The 24,785-nt window shown below is 51.6% G+C and overlaps 1 protein-coding gene across 1 annotated transcript in view; it reads left to right on the forward strand.

Annotated features, from left to right (window-relative positions):
- Nucleotides 1–21,242, forward strand: part of PRR5L (proline rich 5 like) — a 70,990-nt gene extending 49,748 nt beyond the window's left edge. The window contains exons 6-9 of the mRNA XM_082660382.1: nucleotides 3,373–3,464; nucleotides 7,168–7,308; nucleotides 11,496–11,622; nucleotides 19,980–21,242. Of these exons, the coding sequence (XP_082516508.1) occupies nucleotides 3,373–3,464; nucleotides 7,168–7,308; nucleotides 11,496–11,622; nucleotides 19,980–20,374 (755 nt within the window). The 3' untranslated portion in view covers nucleotides 20,375–21,242. The remainder of the gene's footprint in view (nucleotides 1–3,372; nucleotides 3,465–7,167; nucleotides 7,309–11,495; nucleotides 11,623–19,979) is intronic.
- Nucleotides 21,243–24,785: the final 3,543 nt, after the last annotated feature.

Genomic DNA, 24,785 nt, shown 5'->3' on the forward strand with positions numbered 1-24,785 from the left:
TTTAACCAGAACATCTCTACTTTTTCATTTTGTGTGTTACAACTCCAAGAAAGATTTTATTTGGATAAAAGGATTCTTTTGCTATAAAATAGAGTTTTGATCCATCTTATCACTGAACAACCTTTCCTTTATTGACCTGGCTTGTACACATCCACTCTACCTGACGGCTGCGGAAGGGACAGAGGTAGCCCCTCATTATGTGGTACTCTTTCGTGGACAGAATATGCCTTGTTACTTTCCATAATCTTTTCTAGAGCTTTAGTGACCTTGGCTTTAAAGAAGTTTCTCATACCTCTTCTATACCTCTGGTGATCTAAACTTCTATGGCAACTAGAGGACAGTTTTTATAGGACAGTCATCTAGAACCTCCCATCCAAACCCATTTCATCTTTGCAGGGGGCTAAGGCCTTGACTTGTGGGCTGCTCTTGGAGATGGGGTCACCTCCTTCCTTTAAGTCTTTCTTCCCAGGGCTACCCTGTTTTGTTAGCCTGTGTCTCTCTGATGTTCTTCTCTGAACACTTTCCAAAACCTTCACTCCTCTCTGAGATTTGCAGCAGGTTCCCAGGAGAGGCGTCTTCCTGCTGCCAGGTTGAAGGATGACTTCATTGCTGATGAGTATTCCATCTTGGAGGTGAAGGGGAGTAAGTAGGCACCAGCACTGAACAGCAGGCTTCTCTGTCACTTCCTTCCAGTCGGGAGGGCCTCTGCTTGTCTTTCTGATGGAAGACTTAGGATCAGGGCCATCAATAAAGGAGCTGGCATAGCCTTTTCTCCTTTGAGATACACTCTCCAGGTGTTGGAATTCACCTTGGTTTTAGGCACCAGGATGCCCTAACATTTCAGACCATCCTCTTGACTTCCTGACCTCTTCCCTGCAGTGAACTAGCCTACCTTTGAAAAGAGAATGGTGATTGATACATTCATTCAAACATTTATTGATTATCTACTTTTTTTTTTTTTTTTTTTGGCTGCGTTGGGTCTTCGTCGCTGTGCGCGGGCTTTCTCTAGTTGCGGCGAGCGGGGGCTACTCTTTGTTGTGGTGCGTGGGCTTCTCATTGCAGTGGCTTCTCTTGTTGCAGAGCATGGGGTCTAGGCGCACAGGCTTCAGTAGTTGTGGCACACGGGCTCAGTAGTTGTGGCTCGCTGGCTCGAGAGTGCAGGCTCAGTAGTTGTGGCGCATGGGTTAAGTTGCTCCATGGCATGTGAGATCTTCCCGGACCAGGGCTCGAACCCATATACCCTGCATTGGCAGGCGGATTCTTAACCACTGTGCCACCAGGGAAGTCCTTGATTATCTACTGTTTACCAGGTACTTTGCTAGGTGCTAGGGACACAGTGGTGAACAAAACTTCATAGGATTTCAGGTCCTCGAGGCCCTCACTACCTGGTAGTGGAGACAGGTATTAATCAAATCACCATCAGATATAAAACCCCAACTGGGACAAGTACTAAGAATACAATCCATAATAGGGGGATTTGGCCAGTGGGGGAGACTTTCTTGTGGAAGTAATGCTGGAGTTGAAAATATTAAGATAAACGGATGTACGTTAGGCAAAGAGAGGAGAGCGAGAACAGTCTAGCCAAAGGAAGTAGAACGTGCAAAGGCCCTGTGGCATGGAGGGGGCATGGTGAGCACGAGGGGCTGAAATAAAAGTCGCATACAAGGGGAATACAGAAGAGGATGGAGACACAGAAGAAGGAAGCAGACTCTCCCCAGCCAGATTGCCTATGCTGTGGTTTCTTTATCTAAGAGCAAAGGAAAGTGTTGGAGCTATAGCTATTAAGTCCTGCTCTGTCCTGTCCCATATTTGGGTTAAAAGGTAACCTCCTTCCACTCACCAGCCCTAGTATCTGCAAAAACCTATGCACTCGGTACTTGCCATTCATTCATTTAAAGATTTCCAAACATTGATTTACTGATGTGTCTGGCTAAGTGCTAGAAATAGAATGGTGAGCAGCACAGACAGGGCCGGGGCCTTCACTCCCATTCTAGTGGAGGAGACAGAGAGAAGTAAATGAGCGATTCCAGCAACGTGTAATTAGCACACGGTGGGGGAAAGGAGAGGGCGCTGTGGATTTGCATTTCTCTCCGGTGTATTTCACTCTGACCTTTCAAAATCTGCACAGCTTTGGCCCTGCTAGCTACTAGTCACGCCCTCGTTCTGTTTTCTCTGCCAGCCACTGCTTTTGTTGTCCGTTAAATTAATAGATGGACAACACTAAATGACTCTTTCAAGATCGGCTCAGTGGAACTCGCCGTGCATTGCCAGACGCATCTCTCAGGGTCTAATCTTGGCTGACCCAGTTTCCCTGCCTCAGCTGAGCAGAGATAGTGCCCAGTCAGCTCTGTTATCTAGGTCATTAAACAGCAGGCACCGTGCAGGCTCTGCTCTGCCAGTGCCTGCCTTTCCTGCAGGTGCAAAGTCCCTCGAGCAGCCTTCCGGTGGCGTTGGGTGACCTATGTCCATCTAGCCTGGGGGTGGCGCTTGGCCAGGGCTTGGGCTTCCTGACCCGGGGGATGAGGGTAGGCATAGCGTCAGGAGGTAGGTCCCGCATTTTGCAGGTGACTGTTCAGAGAGTAATGCCCTGCCAGTTACAGTGGGTGGAGGTGATAGTTTCTAAGCCCTCTTTCCATCTCTCTCAAGTGACAGCTCAAATCTAGACTGAAAAGCCAGTGTCTTAGTGATTATGAAAAACAAAATAATTTATAACTGTGCACATGATCTTTCTGGATTGTACGGGCAAGAGCACAGGTTCTGGAATCCCAGCTTGGCCTTCTACCTGTGTGACTTTGAGCCCAGATACCTGGCCTGTCTGAGGTAAAGTGGGGTAATAGCGTCTACTCGTGAGATAGCTTATAGATAAATAATCTAGCACAGGGCCTGATAATGTTGTAACCATTCTCGTGACGATAGCAGTTATGGCGTGCTTTTCAAAATTCAGCTCCCTTTTCTGGATTAAGGGAGAGAAGGCATATTTTCGGTCGAGTTTTCCCATCCAATCCCATGTTTACTGTAGTAACACTTGTGGATCAAAAGTAGGTAATGAGGGACTTCCCTGGTGGTGCAGTGGTTGGGACTCCATGCTCCCAATGCAGGGGGCCCGGGTTTGATCCCCGGTCAGGGAACTAGATCCCACGTGCACGCCGCAACTAAGAGTTCGCGTGCTGCAACTAAGAGTTCGTGTGCTGCAACTAAGACCTGATGCAACTAAATAAATATTTATAAAAAAAAAAAAAAGTAGGTAATGAGCTTCCTCTCACGACCATCCCATGCTCCGCCTGACGTGGAACTGTCTCCTGGCCTCTCCTGCAAGTAATGACCAAGGTCTTTTCTTTCCTCCTCCCCTCCCATCTTCTCGCCCTCATGTAGGTGAAAATCGCATGGACGTTCTGGCTGACGTCTGGGACCACTTCTTCACTGAGACGCTCCCCACCCTGCAGGCAATATTCTATCCAGTTCAGGTCAGTCTTACTGGGGAACATCCTCCTGCCGGTCTGGGCAGCCTGTCTCATTCCTTGGCCTTTGCCCCCTGGGGCCTGCCAGTGAATGGGGGAAAACCAGGGGATTGGGCGCTGCCTGAGCCGGCTCAGGACCTCGGACATCCTTGGAAGGCCACTCTGTTCTGTATTCAGCATCTAACCTCAAGCAACGAGCAGTGCCTGCAGACCTAGCAATTGGTAGGCGCTCTCTTCCCTCTTGGTTTTGAGTATGTCTGTATATTCTTGGAGTGGGTTGTTTCTTCTTACTTTTCAGAAGTAGGGAAGGTGGGGCAAGGAGACTTTTTCTTTCCTTTTCTTTCTTTCCTCCACCCCCTTCTTTGAAGCACAATTTTCTGGCACGTTTTCTGTGGCTCCCAAATTGTGGGAAAGGGACAATGTTCCTCGCCCCTTGTAAGGGATTCCTGAATACGAGAAGGCCCGTGATGTTGCAGAAAGAACTGGGGACCTGGAATCAGTAGCTGGGTTTGGGCAAACTCATTTCCTGTTTCTAGGCACAGCTCTGTTTCATCTCCTGCAGAATGAGGAATTTAGAGTAAAACCGAGTAGCATCTCTTATGCTTCTTATTCTGTGAGCTCAGCTCATTCTACCACATGCGTTGGTTTCCCTCTACCTTCCTGAAGTGGCTAATAGCAGGACTGGTCAATGCTGGGTCAGAATGGACAGCCCCTCAGGCAGACTGACCAATAAATATTCTTCTCCAAAATGTATGTCTCTGTCACACGCTTATGCTGCTATGTGCTCATGAGCGCACCTCCCACTGCAGTTAAGACATCATATCTATTGTTGAAGTGCAGGCGTGGGTGCCGCAACAATGCAGCCATTAGCAAAGGTAGGAATTACCTTGGACCAGAGGTAAGGGCCCACGTGCTTTGTTTGCTCTGAGTGGTATTTTCAAGGAAGTTGGAGTTCTTTTAAATACATGTCAAATATTTAAAAATTGGGAGGTTATGCCTTCAGAGTCCATCTCCCAATTCAGGTTTGCCCCTAACAATTCCAGGAGAAGTGTCTGGCCTGCAGCGCACTGCTCTTTTCATCTCATCCTCAGCTCCACCCTGCACCCCTGCGAGAGGATTTGAAGCATTTATGTGGATGGTTCACTCCCTGTGTCCACAGACTTCTCCCTTCTCTGCAATACTCACTCTTCGGCCAACAGTGGGTCTTAAGAAGACACACCAGGGAGGTAGGGTTGGCAGATTTCGCAAATCAAAATACAGGATGCTGAGTTAAATTTCAGATAAACAATGAATAATGCAGTATTTGGGATATACTTATGCTAAAAAACGATTCAAATTTAACTGGACAGCCTCTGCTTTATTTGGCAGTCCTACTGGAGAGGGGGTGTAGACCTAGGTCCCCCTTAGGACCATTTGGGCAGGGAACTCCAAGGTGCGGATACCCGGATGGATTTAGAATGGGGGGGGAGGGATCTGAGTGGGCATGGCCCCGTGCAGTCATTGGAGGCCCAAGAGGGGCCCTCTTAGCCTCAGATCCAGGTAGGAGCCCAGTTGCATGAGTCTGAGGATGGTACTGTCCTGCTTCTCTTGAAAAATTCGAAGATCTGGCCAGGGTTGCTCTTGCCCCTGTCTGCCCCTCCCCCACACAATTTCCCAAGTGCTACTGCTGGTCCAGACACCCCACTCTGAGAACCCCTGAGTTAGGGACTCTTACCACTGGTAGTGACACCCCCAGAGGTGTCTGTTTGTCCAGCTAGGTCCTTCTCGCTGTGTAAGTGTCTGTGTGAGACCTGCTTCCTCACTGGACAATGTGTTTGCGTGCCCACTGTGTTCAAGGGTGTGGAACTTTGCTTGCCTCTTTCTGTCTTGTAAAGTGAAAGGAGTCCTGGCGATGAAGCGAGGGGACAGATACCTATGAGATAGAAAGTCAATGCCGAGTGCTGGGATGTGGTGCAAAGAATAGAAACTGTAGGACCTTGAGGAAAGTGGGGGGACTGCTGTCATTGGAGGTGGTTGGGGAAGGCAATCCAGGAGTGGTTAAGCTGAGCCTGTGAAGCATGGGTGGCGTGTATCTCTTGGGACTGGAGGGTAGGGGGATGTGGGGATGGCAAAACCTCTCTTGCCCATGTTTCTGTAAAACCCTAAGGAGTTGCAGGAAGTGCAAAACTTCCTTAAACCTTGGTCAACTTGAGGGATGGGAAGCTATGTCGTCTTTGGGAGGATACCCTAGTGATACCTCACCTCTACCAAGGTGATTTTTGTTGTGCGTTGTACGTATATGTGCAGAGGAGAGTCCAGGAAATGGGCCCTCCTTTCCCTTTCTGTTTTGGGAACCTTTAGGAGCTCTAAAATCAAATAGTTTAGGTTTGAGATCCAGCTCTATCTTGGGTAAATTGCTGTCACTCTGGGTGTAGGGTTTTTCATCTGTGGAGCGGGTTTAGAGTAGTATCTATCTCAGAGGTGGTCGTGAGGATTAAATGTGCCATTTCCATCTAGGATATTGAGAATCAAGCCTAGCACATGGTCAGAGCTTAGTAAGGGTCACAGCTCTTATGATCATTACTTACTGTTTTCATCCTCTGCCCCCAGCCTACATGGTTGAACAAGTCCCTTTCTTCTACTTTCCCAGTGATTTTTCTTCCTGTGTTTCTTGCATTTGCAGAAGAGTCTAACAGGTCCTGTGTTTCCTTCTTTGCCTGGCACATGATAGGTGAGCAGGTATTGAATGGGTGAAGCTGCGGAAGCAGCCTTGCCTGTAGGGAGGCGCTGTTGACCTTCCGTCTCGTTTCTCCTCATCTTCCGCCTTTCTGACCACTAGCACACCATGGCCCCCACTGTACGTGTCTTGTATCACCTTTGGGTCACCTAGGCAGGTTGAGTCACACCTTATCTGAAGTATAATTGATTTACAATATTAGTTTACAATGTTGTACAGCATAGTGATTCCATGTTTTTATAGATTATACTCCATTTAAAGTTATTATAAAATATTGGCTATATTCCCTGTGCTGTACAATATATCCTTGTATCTTATTTATTTTGTACCTAGTAGTTTGTACCTCTTCATCCCCTACCCCTGTGTTACCCCTGCCCTCTTCCCTCTCCCCACTGGTAACCACTACTTTGTTCTCTGTATCTATGAGTCCGTTTCTGTTTTGTTATATTCATTAGTTTGTTTTATTTTTTAGATTCCACATATAAGTGATAAGGTACAACATTTGTCTTTCTCTGTCTGACTTATTTCACTAAGCGTAATACCCTTCAGTTTCATCCACGTTGTTACAAATGGCAAAATTTCATTCCTTTTTGTGGCTGAGTAGTACTCCTTTGTGTGCGTGTGTGCGTGTGTGTGTGTGTGTGTGTGTGCGTGTGTGTGTGCGTGTGTATTTATATACACACACCGCACCTTCTTTATCCAGCGATCTGTCTATGACATTTAGGTTGTGTTCACATCTTGGCTATTGTAAATAATGCTGCTATGAACATTGGGGTGCATGGATCTTTTCGAATCAGCGAGTCACACCTTATCGTAAATGAAGCTTTTGTTCTGAAGGACGGGGGCCAAGTCTGTGGCTGTTTGACAGCCCCCCGGGCCTTGCAGACACCTCGTTCCCCCCGACCATCCATTTGTTTTGCTGGCCCCACGTGGTGGGTGGCAGATCCCGCCAGCTCTCACCTCCCGGCGCTGCTTCTTCTTCTCTCCTGCCAGGGCCAGGAGCTGACCATCCGCCAGATCTCCCTGCTGGGCTTCCGCGACCTGGTCCTGCTGAAGGTGAAGCTGGATGACTTGCTGCTGCTGGCCCAGCCCCAGCTGCCCTCGTCCATCGTCCAGATGTTGCTCATCCTGCAGGTGAGGCTGAGCGGAGACATCACCGCAGGTGGAGGGGGAAAGGGCCCTGTGGCCAGAGCACCCTGGCTCAGTTTAGTGTCCTTTAGTGTCATCGGTCACGTTCCAGTTCATTTGTCCATTTGCTGTGTGTCCACTGTGCACCGTCAAGGTCCCTGGTGCTGTGCTGGGTGCTGGGATCCCGGGGGAAGCCAGAGGAACACTGCCCCGTCCTTCAGGGAGTGGACACCCTTCTCCCCCATCCTGTCATGTCAGGGAGCCTCGTGTTGTAAGTTACGACCAGAACCCACTTCATCCCAGCTCAAGCCAGACCAGGAACCCACAGGAAAGGTCCTCAGGGGCTACAGCCACAAGTGAGACCACGTCAGGCCACAAAGCTGCCAGCCTCTCTCCACTTACTGGTCTCTACTCGTATCTGGTCCACCTGGCTTCTCTCTGACCCTGCCTCTCCTGGCCTTCTTGGAGTTGGTCTCTCTCTCTCTCTCTCTCTCTCTCTCTGCAGAGTTGCAGTCAGTGCTTCAGTTTGCGCCAACAAACGTGGCATCCCACGGCTTGCATGTTTCCACCAAGAGATGACCCAGGTGGCTGCCAGCATCTCTTAATCCCAATTCTAGATCAACGATAGGAAGATGAGCTAACCCTGGTTGGTTCCCGGCTATCTGCCAGGCATGGGCCAAGGACTTAAAGCGCGTTGCTTTCTGAATCAGATAATCCAAACCTTATGAGCTGGACACTGTTGTTAGTGCCATCTTACAGACGAGGAGACCGAAACCCAGGAAGTTTATGTGTTCGCCTGAGGTCCCGCAGCACGAGGTAGTAAGATTTAGAACCATGTACACTCAGGGGGAAAGACTGATTGGCCCAGCTCGGGCTACGTGACTCCCCTTTGCACAATCGGCTAGGACCTTGAATAGGATCACATAGAATAAACATGGCCTCCGTGAGCCTGGTTCTGTGGATAGGGGTGCACAGTTCCAAGAAACAAGGCTTGTGGCCTAAGGACATCCCCAAAAATGTGGCTGCTATGCCTCTCTGACCTCTGTACCAAGTTCAGATGCTGCAGCCTCAGCTCTGAGCCCGTCCTCAGGGAAGACAGTTTCATTCTTGGTCAGGCTGGTGAGGTTCCCTGGCTGCCGTCTCGGTAGGGGTGGAACGTCAGGTGTGGAACCCCTGATCTCTCCCTCCCCGCCAGCTGCTGTTTTCTTCCGGTTCTCTAGCTGGGCCATCCTTCTGGGCCTTCTCCCCCTTTCCTGAGGTCAGAGAGGAGGAAGGGTTACCTAACAGAACAAGAGGGGGTGTCATTGGCTAGAATACCAGGTCAAGTATTTTTATGAAAAGGAAGGAGAAGGAATGGGGATAGGAAAGCTTGCGTATGCAGCTCAGGTCTGTGAAGCATAAAATAGGGCTTGGGTCCTGAAGAAGGAGTCTAGAAAAGGAGGCCTCTGGGATTCGGAGAGGAAGATTAGGAAAGGAAAGTTGGGCTTCCACACTTCCATTTCCATTTATATTGTGGGAAGTCGGGCAAGGAAACAGTCTCTGTTTTCCCATTTCACAGATGAGATGGAGGTTCAGAGAGGTTGGCGAACTAACTCAAGGTCACGTGCTGATTTGTAAGAGAGCTGGATTTGTCACCCATTCCTCAGCTCTCGCTCTTTCTACCTTCCCACCTAGCCTCTCCCGGCTACCACTGCCTCCCCTCCCGCAGCCTCCCAGCGTACTTGGAGGCGCCGCATGAGCTTCTGAGGTGGTCTCTTTAACACGGGACATTTGGCCTCATTTCCCCGAGGGCCTCCTGGGACTGGTTCCCTGGTCCACGGTCTTCTACACTCTGGGAGCCAGGAAGCCAGAGGCGGGGCTGTGACAGTGACAACGGCAGGTTTCTCCCCAGTCCAGGTCCAGCTCCTTGGGTGGCAGGGGCGGCAGCTTCTGGATCTGAATGGAGCGTGCAGGTTGTACTACCCTGGGACCATTCCTGCTACAGGAAATTTAGGCCCCAGTAGTTAGAATTGCTCTGCTCTCTCCCTGGGCCCCTACTTCCCACAGCGCCATGAGATCTGGGGCTGGTTTTTCCCTGCCTAACTCATATGGAGAAAAGAGCCATTTCTCAGGCCATCTCTCCCTTTCCCAGTGCTCTTCCAAAATGTCCCTGAACAAACCCCTCCCTCCCCAGAATATACAAGGGGTTCAAACTCCTGTGGGCCATGAACTCCTGTCCTTAGGCTGTCCAGGAAGAGGCTGAGCCAGAGATCTTGACCACTGTGGAGGTCCGGTTCCCCCTGGCAGTGGCAGACAGGTCTGAGACCATCCTAGAATGGTCCCTTCCTAGGGGACCTGCCAAGCCGAGCAGGAGTGCTCCCTGCCGGGCCAGCCCCCAGGGCCCCCAGTCTCAGCAGGGCCCCGTGCTTGGTTTAATTGTCTCCTGTCGCCATCGGGAAACTCTTTAACAAGTTTTGAACCAGGAACCCCACGTTTTCCTCTTGCACTGGGCCTTGCAGATACGTAGCCCGTCCAGCGGCCAGGCCAAGGGCTGAGGGCAGCTCCCTCCTAGAGGGCTGTGTGCAAGTCAAGTTCTCAGCCCAGGGAGAGAACCATCCAGCTCCGGATCAGTGCGTTTGTTAGTTAAGCATTTTCTTCCCACCTCCTTCCTCTTTTCCTTATTCTGTCATCCCTCTGTTTAGTGCTTAGGAATTGTAGAGGAGGAGAGGCTTAGATGAGAAATATCAAGGCATTAAAAAAATGAGAAAAAAAAGTTTCCTCAGCTCTGAAACCCAACCAAGGTGGTTTTGGGGCTGAAACTGGTCCACTTTTGAGGCCGGGGGTGGGTCTCTGGGAGCATGAATAAGGCTCCCCGCGCCCTTCTGTTGCCTGGAGGATCCCTTTCCATTTGGGCAGATTTGTGTGTGAAGCATCTTATTTCTACTGCTGGCCTTTCCCAATGCTTCAGCTCCTGCTAAGCAGTATTGGAACCTGGGGGCGTGAAAAACCACCAAGTTGTCTCCCCATCATCACCCACTTCAAGCACCAGGCAGCCCCACTTGTATTTTCTCTTCATTTCTTTTCCAGGCCCTTCCCAGCCCTAACTCCCAAGTCTTCTGCATCACAGCCCCTCCTCAGCCTCCTCTGTGTTTCCTTAAGCTTCCCCCTCCCTCCCACTGCCCCCAGCCACCTCCTTCGCACGGTGATGGAGCTGACGAGGGACCACGTCAGCCAGTTTCCTTGGGGGCTTCTTACACCTCACCCAGCGATCTCCAGCCTGTAGGACTGGCCCTTCCCCCTTCATGGCCCAGCCTCCAAAACTCCAGTGCAGTGGAGAGTTTTCACTTTTCAAGTGAGGGTGACATAAAATCTATTCCGCGTTGAGAATTCGATGGGACCACCCTTTGGGCTGAGCAAAGCCCCCGCAGAGCCTTGTCTCTGCTCCCCTGCAGCCCCTCAGCATGACCACCTGGCTTCCAGGGCTTTCCAGTGAGAAACTGAATTCCCTTGGAGTCTGCTGGTTTTCTAGAAAACCTTGGTGACCTTCTGGCTCCTTTCAGCTCTGAGGACTCCTGTCGCGCTGGGCTTTTGAACTGATCCTTCATCTTGGTGCTAAATGTGTGTCTAGTTCCACAGTGACACCCCCTTTCTTCTACTGTTCTGGACTTCTCCAAATTCTGTTCCCCTTTCTTTTCGAGCTAATTAACAAGGGGCGGTAAGACGGGCTTGGAGCCAGACAGCTTGTGTTCCGGTCCCAGGTTTTTGCCGCTGTCCAGCTGTGTCTCCCTGGGCAAGTTACATGAGCTTTCTGGGTCTTACTTTCCTCATGTGTATAAGGCAGATGATGAGGGCTGTTGGGAGGCCTCTGTGCTCTGATACACGTGAAGTGCTTATATAAAGCGCCTGTGTGCCAGGTGTGAAACAGTCATTGTGACAGTGCGGGTGAGAGTGCTACGGTTGGAACCGCTCAGACCTCAGCCCTGGAGCTGGGGTGGGGACAGTTCCCACGGGCCCCGCATCGGGGTGGGATCCAACCACAGAGGCCACGGTGCTCTCCGTGCGCGGTGCCGATGACCACCCCCCATGACAAGGGCCTGAGGCTTCAGTCCTGGCTGTCCTTCCTTTCAGCCACAAGGATGCGGCCTGCCTTGAATATAGTAGGAGGGCAGTTGGACTTTGACTGACCTTTGTCTCTCTTGGGTGTTTATTTCCAGAGTGTCCACGAGCCCACAGGCCCAAGCGAGGGTTATTTGCAGCTGGAGGAGCTGGTGAAGCAGGTCGTTTCTCCTTTCCTTGGCATCAGCGAGGACCGCAGCGTCTCAGGCCCCACGTACACACTGGGTAAGGGGCACGGCTCTCAAGCTGCCAGGAGCCTCCGTGGCAATGATACCAGCTGTGTTTTACTGAGCCCCGATTATACCCCAAGCCCTTTGCTTCCCATGTGGGTCGTGCAAATCTCTGCATGTCCATCGCTCATGTTTCCCGCTGGCCTGTGTCTCGGTAACCTCCCCTCTTGGCAATTCCTCCCAAGGCACTGTTACCGTACCTCCGTGGCGGCGCTCGTTTGATCCGCATCTTTGATCGGTGGCTTTGATCTTTTTCGGTGTTTGTGATGTTAATTTTCCTGTATCTCATACCAGAAACAGCCTTACTGCACCCCATCCCCCCATGAGTGGAAAAACCACTAGTGATGAATTTCCCTTTGAAAGCAGCTCAGAATGTGAAGCCAGCTCATTGTGTGTGTGGCTGGAGGTACAGCTGCTGGCTGCCCACTACATTTCTATAGTTACCACCAGGGCCTTCACACCAAGGACAGGGGCTCCTGGACTGGGGGACAGATCCCGTTGTGGCCTTTTTCAGTGACTGTAAAGCTAGCATTCAGGCTCTGTACTAGTCACCCTGGCGAATCTAGAGATGAATTGGGTCTGTTCCTTCTCTCAGGGAGACCACGGCCTAGATGGGAAAATAGCTACAGAATATCATAAAAGATATGGCTCAGTTCCCCTCTGAAATGAAAATCCCCCAAATGCATGAACTTTGGGTTTGTGGTTCTATCTCCAGCATCCAGGATGGTGCCTGACACACGGTAGGCACTCAAAAAACTATATTTGTTAGACGGATGGGTGGCGTCTGTACCTGGGGCTGGGGTGACCAGCACCCCCAGACAGGTGCAGAGGCGGAAAGGGATTCCCCAAATTTGGAACCTTTTGCCCCCTCTTCTTGCTTGCATGGAGACCTAGCTGAGCTTCAAAGAAAAGGGGGGAGGAGCAGCCTCCAGCAGGCTTCCCGCCCCTTCCTGGGCCTCAGGACTGCAGAGAAAGGCAGGGCCGGCCACAGTTTTCAGGCCCCGTTTATGCTTCTCTGGAGACACCAATATAACCACAACCACCACAGATCCGAGGGTGCTGGCCCGAGCCTGGTCCTCCACACTCCCTCCTTCTCTGCCTCCCTCCCTCATTCCACCCGGCTGAAGGAAAACAGTCCCCTGCCCTCCCCGTGAGGAGGCCTGGGCGCCACCTTCCAGCTTTGGCCCAGCAACTGGCCCCCCGAGTTTTTGGGGCAGGTGTCAAGATGTCAGCGGGTTAGCCAGGCCATGGCACGGACCCCACCATCCTCTGGGCCTAGAGCCGGGAACAAGAATAGATTTGGAAGTTTGTTTGGTGAGGACTTGCTCTAAGAAGGGATACCTTCAACTTTTCAGCTATAATAAGACTAAAACATACTTTCATCAAATTATAAACCAAAGGCCTGAGGTTTTATTCTTATACCAAGGACAATCCTTTTCTCTGGGGCGTTGTCACAGTAGGGGCAGAGAGGGAAGGAAGTGACCTTCTTTTGATTATTTTTTTATTATATTATTGTTTCAGCAAATGTGTACTGAGACCCTGTCCCTGGCACCTTGTGAGGTGCTGCAGGTTTATCTGTGACAAAACTGACCCATCCCTGCCCTCTGGGATGCAGGGTCTGGTGAGGAAGTCACAAGCAATAGACGATGACTCATCAGTGTACGAGTGCTCTGAGTGGGGAAGTCCAGGGCCCACGGCAGGAGGATTTCACCGGGACTGGGAAATCAGGGAGGACTCCCTGGAGGAAGTGGTATCTGCAGTGGGACCTGGAGGATGAATATAAGTTAGCTGAGTAAACGGGAAAGGAAGACTGTCCCGGGCAAAGGGAAGGATCTTTGGGAGGGTTTTGGAGTTGGGGGGAGGAGGGCGGGGAGCAGGAGGGTGAAGCATTGGAGGAACTGAGAGGGCCTTAGAGTTTTAGCGTGGCTGATGGCAGGGAAAGCCCCGGGACACAGACCACATCCTGGGCACTGTGCGGGTGGGCTGGATACCACCTTCCCACGCACAGGGGAGGTGAATGAAGGTCAAGGTCACTTGGCTATTGGAGACAGGCTTCCAAAGCCCGGAGCTGTTTGCCCTTTACCAGCTTTTCCCCACACTCCACCCACACCCCACCCACCCCGTCAACTCCTAGGAGGTGACTGATTTCACTGAGGGACAGCGGAGGAGCTGGTCTTTCCCTCTCAGTTGTCGACTGAAAAAAATATACAACCTGAAAGTTGAGAATTATGTTTTATTCGACGGACACACTGAGGACTTAAGTGCAGAAGACAGCTTCTCAGAGAGCTCTGAGGGACTGTTCCAATGAGGTAAGGGAGGAGCCAAGATATGCAGAAGTTTTTGCAACAAAGACCATGTAGTCGGAACATTGAGAGAATACTGTTAAAGAAAAATAGACGTCTCAAGTCAGTGAATTTTGCGCTTTTCTGCATATGGGAAGATGCAAGAGTCTGGGCTCATTGAAATCATTCCTTTGATACCCACCTTAACTCTCTAGGGCCAGTATCCTGCTCTTCTCCATCCTGAATCCCCTCAGGGGGCAGCTTCTGTGGCTGAGGGCTTGATGGCCACAACCCCTTTGTTTACTGACACGGCAGCTGACATTCTTTGTCCACACACTCCTTAGCCCAAGAGGTGTCCGAGACCGACATGTCATCCCAAACCCCTGGATACCAAAAAGCTAACACGGCCACGAAGGTGCCCTTCCTTATCGAGGACACCCCTTTCTAGATGAAGAGAGGAGTCTCTGGGCCTCAGTCTTCCCCTCAGTCGGTTGGAGGCAATGACATTTCTCCTGCCTGTGGAAAAGGCAGCTGCCTGTTATGACGGCCGGCCGAGGTAAAGACTGAGGAGATGGAGCGGACATGAGAGATCCCTGGACCCTCGGGAGGGCTTTGCCACGGCCGCTCTGGGCCTGACTCGGTGGGAGGGGTCAAGGGCAGCTGGGACCGTCATCTCCAAAGCCACCCCTTATCAAATGCTCGTCACCTTCCAGGCCCTGAGCAAGGGCTTGGCATGCCCGCTGCGAGGGTGCCTGCTGTCATGACCTCAGACTCAGCGTTGGTAAGAAACGCCCCCCGGGTCACATGGGGTAGGTGACCAGAGCCAGAGAAGTGGTTTTCCAGGGGGCTCCCCACTGCACCCACGTGCCCACACGGGTTGATCTGGGGACTCAAGGGCAGGCCCTCTTCCTACTGGCCAGGCCGATGGGTCTGAGAGTTAAGCCTCACCCTGCAGATGTGCAAGGCTCGCTTCAGAGAGAAAAGATGAGTCCAAGGCCGCGATGGAGTGAGAGTGTGTTTGTGTGTGTGTGTGTGTGTCCTCCCTGCCGAAGCTGTCACTTTTCTCCGGAGACGGAGTGTGGGGAAGAGGAGGAAGATAATGAAATCTTAAAAAAACCCAAGAAAACAAAAAAATCCAGGCTGCTTTGTCAGAGGTCAGGCCCGTGTTTCTACCTTTCTGGTTTCCCAAGTTTGCAGGCCGCTGCCCTGGCCTGGGTAGTGCGCAGTGTCTCCCACATGGAAGCCTGGCCTCCCACCCATGTATCCCCATTGTGTCCTCTCTCGAGGGAGGGCCCTTTTCCTCAACATACTGTAACTCGTCCCCGTGCCCAGTAGGCATTCATGGGCTTTCAGGTGCCGGGGCCTGAAGAGGGATGCCCACCGTGGACGTGGTGGGCAGGGATCACAATGCCTGCCTTATGGGGGCCACTCCAGTGGGGCACGGCCGGCGAGCCTGGGAGATCAAAGGCCTGGGAACTGAGTCCCCAAGAAAGGACCGCCTCCTCCAGGCTTTGCTTCTCTCTGGGGAGTTGAAAGGAGCTGCCACGTCTGGCTCCGGAGCAGAGGGATGAATGCCAGGGCTCAGCGGGGCGCCTGGGGAGTGAGGGGGGAACAAAGGCTCCCCTCGCCATACCCCATGTGACAGGCGGGAGGAGGCCTGGAAGTGGGTACAGGAGGTGGCAGGGCCCAGCCCCTCTCCCTGCTCCAAGGGCCCCCTTGCAGGGGAGGGACCAGTTTTTAGGCCCCAGGGGAGGTCCACAGCTTAGTCAGTCCCTTAATGGAAATTTCCTTCTCTGAGTGGCAGGGTCCAGCTTTCCCTGATACAGATGAGAAAAAGAGGGAAAAGAGAGCAAGCAGCCACGGTGTGGGGAGGCCGCTGTCAGCTCCAGGCCTGCTCTTCAGTTTTAAGGCCTCCCAGGGGGCCCTAGCGGGGTCTGACCTCGCCGGGACACAGCTTGGCGTCTACTTGTCCTGGGGTTGGCTCTGGAATCCAGTGGGAGCTTCGTAAGGACACACTGTCTGCCCAGGGGACTCACACAGCCCAGCGGCCCCTGTGGTCTCGGCTGTGCCCACACCCAGTCTTGGGAGCCAACACATTCCACCCAGAATGCAGGAGGAAGAGCTGGAGGCCTCTCAGTCAGCGTCAGGCAACAGCCCTAAGGAGAGAGGTGAGGCCAGCCGCAGGAGCGGGGCCCTGGAAACCACAAGGGCTGGGCTTCAGCTGTGTGCCCTGGAGTAAGTTACTTAACGTCTCTGAGCTGCAGAGGGCCGAGCACAGAGGAGGAAGGAGACTCCCTGTCTCAGGGCAGGGCCCAGGCAGAGCTGCCACCTGCTGTATTATGGGCCCCAGATAGAATGGCCTGGGGCCTGTGGAATCACCCCAGGTGAGGAGTTGTATGTGCCTCCCCTTCCCTTCTCTGGACCCCAAACCACATTCTGGCCCTTACCATGGTGTGTGGTCATGGCCTGATTATTTGTTGGTCTCCCCCTTAGACCGGGAGCTCGTTGCATGTGGCTCACCTGTATCCCAGGCCTGGCATAGACCTCTCCTCCGAGGGAGGGGATAAATGAACCACCAGCTGGGGTGCAGGCTGTCCATCCCTCTCAAAGGAGCAGGCCCATCTAGAACGACCCCTCTTCACGACTCCTCCTCTGAATCCCGAGAGTGCTCTGTCTGTAGCCCTGCCCTGCCATTTGACACTGATTTGTGTGCAGGCCTCCCAGAGGTCAGGAGCAAGGGCTGTGCTGTCAGCCTTGGGTTTGAATCCCGGTTTCATCACTAATCGTGACTGTAAAATGATATAGCATCTCAACCTCAGGTTCCTTTTCTGCAAAATAGTTAGCAGGAGATCATGTCAGTGAAGCTTCTCCTTTTTTGATACAGTGCAGAGTAGAGGCTCAGTTAATGATTGCGCCTGAGACTCTACCCCTCTCCAACGCACGTACCCGCTGCGCTCCAGGCCCTGTGCAGGCCCCATATCAGATTTACATTTCTCTTGCTCTCAGCAGTGCGCACAGCATCTTGCACAAAGTTCAAGATGTTTGCTGAAAGAGGGGGCAGATGTCATGGGGACCCCTTCCTCCAGGCTGGCCGCCCTCCCTCTGGCTCCATCTCTCCGCAGCAGCCCAAGTGGCCTGTTTTGTCAGTTTGCTGCCTGTTGAACCCTCCAGGGCCTTTGGGGTGCTGAACTACCGGTGTGAGAGATGGACAATGCCCAAGCCCCCATCTGAGACACCTTGCTAGTTCGTTCTACTATGGAAATCATCAAACGAATTCTTTCCCCCAGAGCTTCTGTGTGTGTCCACCATGCACATCTGTCCCCCAGGCCCTCACCTCATCCCATGTCCTGGGCCTGGGCTCTGTCCTACCTCTTTCCTCTTCCTGGATCTGCATGTAGTAAATGCTCACTGAACAGTCCAGCCCAGTCTCCTGCCAGGCTGGTTGTAGGGCCACAACCTGGGCCTTGCCACTGCCAACCTAGAGTGTGCTTGCTTTTAAGAGCAGCAGGAGAGAAATGAATTGTTTTCAAGGGCATTTTGTAATGGATGGTTCTTTAATGAGGTCCCTGCTTCTCTGAACTCTTCCGGTGCTCCTGCTTTACAGTTACCGATTTCTGTGATCATAAAAGTAATACATGGTTATTGTAAAAACGTGGGAACATTATAGAAATGTGCGGCTTGGCACGTACAAGCGCCCATGCTTGAGAGGACCTCTGCCGACGTCTGGCATCGATTCTTCTGTCCTGGTGGCTCCTTGGCATTCTGTCTCCTATTCATTCTTCCCCAGAGAAGGGGCTGATGACGCAGCCTCTGTCTGGCACTACTGGAGGCCGTGTTTGCTGTTACCTGAATTCAGAGGGTAGGCCGGCTCAAGCGCAGCGGCGGAGCCCTGAGAGGCAGCGGTGTGTAGTGGGGAGCGTCTGGGCACTGCCATTTAGAGCCCAGAGGGTTGGGCCAAGTCTCAGTCTTCCTCCTCCGAGCAATGGGGAGGATGAGAGCCGTCCTAGTGTTTCAGAGGGAGATTGGGATTCAACAGTGAGACGGCAGATGGGAACACTCTCAGTAAGCTCTAAATTCTATGTATTATTGTTTGGTTTTGAGAAATATCAGTTATTGCTATTAGCACCAAACAGCTCCCCTGGGGCTCTGAGCCAGTAGTCTTGGTGAACTTAGTCCTAAGGGTTAGCATTTCATTCTCTTGTCATTGTTTATACCTATGTGTGTGTGTATATGTGTGTGTATATATATATATATATATATATATGTATACATATAGACACACGTATGTATATGCATATGCACATATACGTAAATACACATGTGCATATATGGACATGGAAAATCGTCCAGTGCTGGGAACTGCTGAGAGCTTTGCAGAGGGACATGGCAGCCTCACTGCAATGCCCATCTAGGAGCACATGCTGAGAGCACGTATCAGGGCCTCCAGATCCATGGGAAGAGCTGACACTAGACTAGAGCAGCATGGGCCGAGTGTCCCCAAGGCCAGTGTGTGACCAGTGAGCACTGTCTGCTCTCCCTTTAGAGACGAGTTTTCCCCCTCCCCCTCTGTGATCCAGTCAGGGGTGCTGCGAGTACCAGCGCAGTCAACCCTTCTTCATTTCTCCCCACGGCATCCCCTGCTGAGAGAGGGATGTGTTAGGGGTCTTTGAGGTCTCAGGGATGAGGGAGCTGGGGAAAGCAGCGACACACGCAACGAGGTGGGCGGTTGGAAGGCTGGAAGACGTGTGCACTGGCAGGAAGAGGGCCAAAGAAAAGGAGAAAAGGCTTTGAACAGAACCCGCCGTTCCTCAGCCCTCCATCCTCACCTCCTCTGCCTCACTGGGGTCTTTCATCCAGTTCGTGATGCAGACACAGTGCCTGAGCGGGAGAAGAGGACAGTGCCTGCAGAGGAGGCTTCCCTGGGACCTTGGGGAGGCAGGCTTACCCTGGTCCCTACTCCGGCCACACTGTAGGTCTCTGAACTGGCCTGGTCCTTGTGAAGGCGGGAGATGAGAGGCCCTCAGAACTGGGTGTTGCTGGTACACGTGCTTCCTCCTGTGGAGTCTTCTCCCTGGATTTGAACCCCATGTACTTGGCTTGTCCTTCCCACGAGATGCTCAGTCTCACTATGTGTACGTTGTGTGGGCAGCTTGCAAGAGTGAGGTCTGGAGTGCGACAGACCTTGTTTGCATCCCAGCTTTACCACGTTCTCTCCGTGTGAGCGTAGGCTTGTTACCACCTCTCTGATATTCATATTGTCTCCCACTTTACAGATGAGAAAATGATCATAACTTAGGTTCAGTTTAAGGCGGATTCAAAAGACAAAAGCATGTGGAGGTTGAGCATATTTTCTAGAGTGTGGTGAGAATTCAAGAAGCAGCAGTTTTATAATAATTCCTGTCCAGCCTTCTCTCTGTCTTCCTCAGTGGGGCCAGCCACAGAGCGTCATCCATTCTTTGGTGCTGTGAAAGGCTGGTTGACTCCAGAGTATTGACTTGAACAGAACACGGGTCTCAGACCACTGACCTGCTGGGAGCGTCGATAGTCCAGCTTCTGGACGATCTGGAGGACGTCCCACTGCCCTCGCTTTGATAGCCGAGCTCCCCCCAGTAACCTGTTCCTCCAGACCTAAGCTTATGAGGCCTTTTCCACTTCCTCTGTTGACACTGCAGAGAGCACATCATGCTGAATAGAGCCGAGGGCTTCTTTCGGCAGCTGGTCCAGCCAGTGCCCGGGTCTTCAGAGGAGACTGGTTGAAAGGGAATTGAGGGCAAATGCCATGAAGCTCGGGCAGCAGCGGGGAAAGCGGGGGGAGACTCCCTTGGACCTAATCAACCATGGAAAGTCCTTTGGTGACCCCTACTGTGGGGGGCGTATCAGGCATAAACAAGTAAAGATACAACAGAAGCCTTTAGACATAGCCAAGTTCTTCCCTTACGTTTTAGGGCTTCATCTAAAGCTCTCCCTGAAGGTGGGGCCACCGCCTCCCTCGTCCCCCAAATTCATTAGGAGTTTTTGACTCCCACTAACCCCTCTGCAATCACAACCTTTGCTGGTCTTTCTCTTGCAGCCAGGCGCCACTCCAGGGCCCGGCCCAAGGTCACGCTCTTGAGCTACGCCTCCCCGATGACCGCCGTCAGCCGGCCCCTGAACGAGATGGCCCTGACCCCTCTGACGGAGCAAGAGGGCGAGGCCTACCTAGAGAAGTGTGGCAGTGTCCGGCGACACACGGTGGCCAATGCCCACTCGGACATCCAGCTGCTGGCCATGGCCACCAGGATGCACTCAGGCTTAGGGGAGGAGCCTGGCGGCGAGGACAAGTGCCTGCTTCTGCCACCCAGCTTCCCGCCGCCCCACCGGCAGTGCTCCAGTGAGCCCAACATCACTGATGGCCCCGATGAGCCGGAGCAGGTGGCAGCGGGCAGCCAGGAGGACTCAGAGCTGAACTGTTCATCCCTCAGCTGAATGCCCGCCTCTGGGACCTCCCAGCTCCTGCCTGGCCACCAGGATGAGGGCGGCTTCATCCGCGAGGACCGCCGAGGGGAGCTCTTCCTTTGGGCAATGCCGCCTTATGCCTTTTCAGGTACAGGCTAGTGTGAGCGCCCTTGGGAAAATCCCCGTCGTGAGCCTCTCCATTTTCATGACTGTGACCACCTACCTCTTGGCGGCCACACAGATCCAACTGCCTAATGTTCACCTTCTGACTTTCAGCCTTGCCTGCCTGACTCAACTCAAATCCTCCTCTCTGGGCTTTTCCCCTCAGATATTGGACTATCTGATCCTCCCAGCCCTATATCGCAGTGCCCCTGGCATTCCTATAGCAGGAAGTCGTCCGACCCACACACACAGCCAGCAAGGATGTGTTGGCGTGTGGAGTTCCCCTTGAGGGTCCTTGTGATACAGAGGCCGATGGGTGAAAAGAGGCAATAGAGAGGTACCTCTTCTCTCCGTCTTGTGTGGAGTAAAAGTAGACTGCAGCCCCTCCCAAGCCTGACTCTGGGAATGCAGCTTTCATTTCAGTTTCAGAATTACTGGGAAAGAGTGGCCCCACCGGTGGGTGAGGGTCTGTCCTCACCTATATCCAGACCCTATGTGCTGCCCTTGGCTTTTGGCCCAGGAGGGCCACAGTGCTGGAGGAACCCCGTCTTTGATTAAGCCTCAGCATTCCCCTCTCAGGCTTCCTCCCCGACTCAAGGAACTAACCTTCCCGGTGGAGTAGCTGGTGCCTCCCTCCCTTTCTCATTTCAGAAACTGACCCTTTTCCTATTGTGGGGTTGGGGCCAGCTGATACCAACCAACCAGTCTGTTCCTGGATTTGACTTGAATTTTTTAAATGTGCATCGTTTCAAAAATAAATTGCTTGCAAGTATTTGCACGTAGGATCTTGTACTGCTCATTTCCAATGGGGTGTGTCTTCAAACTGAAAAACAGCAAGCCCCCTAAGAAAGGAGACTGGAAGTGGTCCAGGGTGAAAGTGATCCGTGGTGGGCAGGGCTTAGAGGCCGCAGAGCTCTGGAAGCAGCTGGACTTGAATCCAGTGTGGCCTGTGTTTGTGAGTGTTGTGGTTTATAGGAAAAGTTGCATTGAGATAGAGAGACTCAGCTTGTCTCATGAGCTGAGAGTTCTAGCAAATGGGATGTCTCAGCGCTCTACAGTGCAGGGAGCTGGGAAAGATGTGGGCAGGACCTTTTGGAGAGATGTCCATTCCCTGTGATTAAAGAAGTGCCTGGAATGTATAACCTGTGGGGCCTTGACATGTTTTTGGGGGCAGCGGGCTTTGGTACTGTGCTATATATATCCTCAGCACTCCTCCCTCCATCCAGGTCTGGGCTTTTTATCTCCGTTGACCTCCCTGTTCTTTTTGTATTTGCCTGTTGGCCCCGCTGATAACAGCTCCAGAAAAAAGAGAAGGCCCCTGGGCCCTTCTGGCACCTTCTAGGTATCCTGTTAATCTTTGGAAACTTTGTTTATGAAATGTCAGAGACATGAGCCAGTTTGGCTTCCAATATGGCAGGAGGTGGCCGGGAGAGAATGAGGACAGTTTAAGCTGCCAACAGAGGAGGAAAGCTTCTAAGCTCATCTAAGCCTTCACAGCATTTCCCTTCTGGGTGAAGATTTGAAATATGACCAGAGGCATGCTTTTGATGGCTTTTGATTTGGAAATTTTGTTTAAAAAGTTGTTTCGTTTTCAGCCTTTTAAGAGATTGATGGAAGAGAAATGTCCAAAGGAGATCTTCTGAGAATTTCAAACAAAAAATAATCTGTGTATGCGTTGGATAAAGTCCACAAATTCACTAACAGGTATCAGTAGGTAACAACATGATGATTTATTTAACTGATGGCTTCTGTCCTTATTGGTACACTTAGCACTTGGGACTAGTATTTATTGATCCAGGCAAAGTAATTAATCATGCTTGGGTTTGCTTTTTTAGTTTACAACCTGAATGATATATATGTCTGTAAATGCTTTTTCCACACACTAAATGCCCCTGATGGGGACATCAGTCATCAGTTAAATATGTAAGCTCTTAGGCTGAGAATGGGAGTGTCAGTACAGACCCAGTGTACTTAATTGCTAATGAATGTTAGCCAGTTTACAACTTTACCTTTGATGTACACACCTGATATTTGTACAGTATTTCACACTGTACATATAAAAATTGTGCTGATGTCTATGAGCATTCTAGCCATCAGAGCTATTGCAAGAGCGACAACCGTAGTGTTGTTTTTTGTTTTTTTGTTTTAATTTTATTATTATTTTTGGCTGCATTGGACCTTTGTTGCTGCGTGCAGGCTTTCTCTAGTTTTGGCGAGCCGGGGCTACTCTTCGTTGTGATGTGCGGGCTTCTTATTGCGGTGGCTTCTCTTGTTGTGGAGCACGGGCTCTAGGTGCGCCGGTTTCAACAGTTGTGGCACGCGGGCTCAGTAGCTGTGGCGCACGGGCTTAGTTGCTGCACGGCATGTGGGATCTTCCTGGACCAGGGCTTGAACCCGTGTCCCCTGCATCGGCAGGCGGATTCTTAACCACTGCGCCACCAGGGAAGTCCAACCGTAGTGTTTTTAACCACTTTTTCTCCCCTTCACAAGATGAAGATTCGTTTTTGTTATTTAAGCTAGCATCTTCCGGTGGCTGAGGTTTAATGACAGGAAATGATCATGACTCTTAAACTCCGAGTGGGCTCGAAACCAAAAACCTTTCATGCTGTCCGTTTCCAAAATGGATTCAATAAACGTCATTTTGTACATGCCGCCCTGTTCCCAGGCTGCGTGTCTTGATTGAATTTGCAAGCGCAGAGCATCCGTTAGATCTTTTCTGCCTCCTGTCCTCACACTCCCTGTGTGAGGAGCCTGCCTTCCCTGGCGCCATGTTCCGTTTCCTGTTGCCCCCACCCCAGGGTTAGGCAGCAGCCTGACCTCAGCCAGTCTCCCCTGGGCTTGGCTTGCCATCCTTGTCTGGATTGGCAAGTCATTTCCTGGAGGAACAGCCTGTCTGCAAAGGAGCTTGGAAAACACCGAACAAAGTCGGAGAAGGCAAGGCCTCTTCTGAAGCCAGCTTGGTCTCTTTCCTGAGTGTTTGACCTGGAGGGGGCACTTACCGTATTTACTTGTAAACCATCTCCTCATATATGCCCCTTCGGTTCTGCTGGGCAGAGGCTATTTATTTATTTTTTTAATTTTTATTGGAGTACAGTTGATTTACAATGTTGTGTTAGTTTCAGGTGTACAGCAAAGTGAATCAGTTATACATATACATATATCCCGCAGAGGCAATTTATAATATTTTGCTCTCCACATATATTGGGCTAGCCAAAAAGTTCATTCAGGTTTTTCCATACGAGCCGATGGAAAACGCGATCGAACTTTTTGGCCAACCCAGTATTTTCCTGGGAGGGCTGCAGCAGTGTTGGCTTGAGACCCCTGAAGGCTCTGTAACAGGCTTCAGAGAGGTGTGACCTGAACTGACTGAAGATCCTGGAGGAGGTCAAGGAGAGCGTTCACACTTTTTATTGTGTCTTCAGAGGCTGGAAGTGTGAACTATGAACCCTGAGCATTCTGCCTCGGTAGATTTCATGCCATTGGGGCACTGCCTGTGTTCACTCAGCCAGCCACTCATCTTCCGGCCAAGGATGTGTGGAACTGCCACTGCTTTGTAGGCACTTGTGTGTGCTGGGGATGCAGTGATGGATGGATAAGCTGCGTGCCTGCTCTCTTGGAGCTTACCATTGAATGCGGGAAGGCTGGCAATCGGGTCAACACAGGCATTTCAAAAAATGAACAACACTGGATGACATAGAATGGCAAAATGCAGTGACTAGAGGGTGATGCGAAGGTGACCCTAGGTCAGGTGGCTAGAGAAGATGTCTCTAAAGTTGCAGCCGGCTTTACAACCTGCTTTTGTTTCCGCTCGCTGCCATAATAAATTACCACGAATAAGTGGCTTAAATCAGCGAACACTTCTAATCTCACAGTTCTGTAGGCTGAAGTCTGACCTGGGTCTCCCTGGGCTAGAAGTCAAGGTGTTGGCAGGGCTGAGTTCCTTTCTGGAGACTCTGAGGGAGAATCCATTTCCTCACCTTTGCCTGCTTCTAGAGGCCACCCATGGCCTCTTCATCTTCAACACCAGCAACAGTGGGTTGAATCCCTCATGCCAGCCTCCGTTCTGCCTCCTTCTTCCACTTTTAAAGAAACTTGTGATTCCATTGGGCCCACCTGGATAATCTTTATCTCAAGATTTCTATGGGCAAGGCCTCTCCTGCCCCCTCTGCTGATGTCTCAGTGGGAGAAAGGCCAGCCACCTGGTATGCTGGGGACCCCGAGAAGATGAGGCGGTGTCGAGCGGGTGGGTGCTGGTCTCCAGGGAGACTGGCCCACCTAG

Source organism: Grampus griseus (genome assembly GCF_964374135.1).
Source record: "Grampus griseus genome assembly, chromosome: 8".
Classification (NCBI taxonomy): domain Eukaryota; kingdom Metazoa; phylum Chordata; class Mammalia; order Artiodactyla; family Delphinidae; genus Grampus; species Grampus griseus.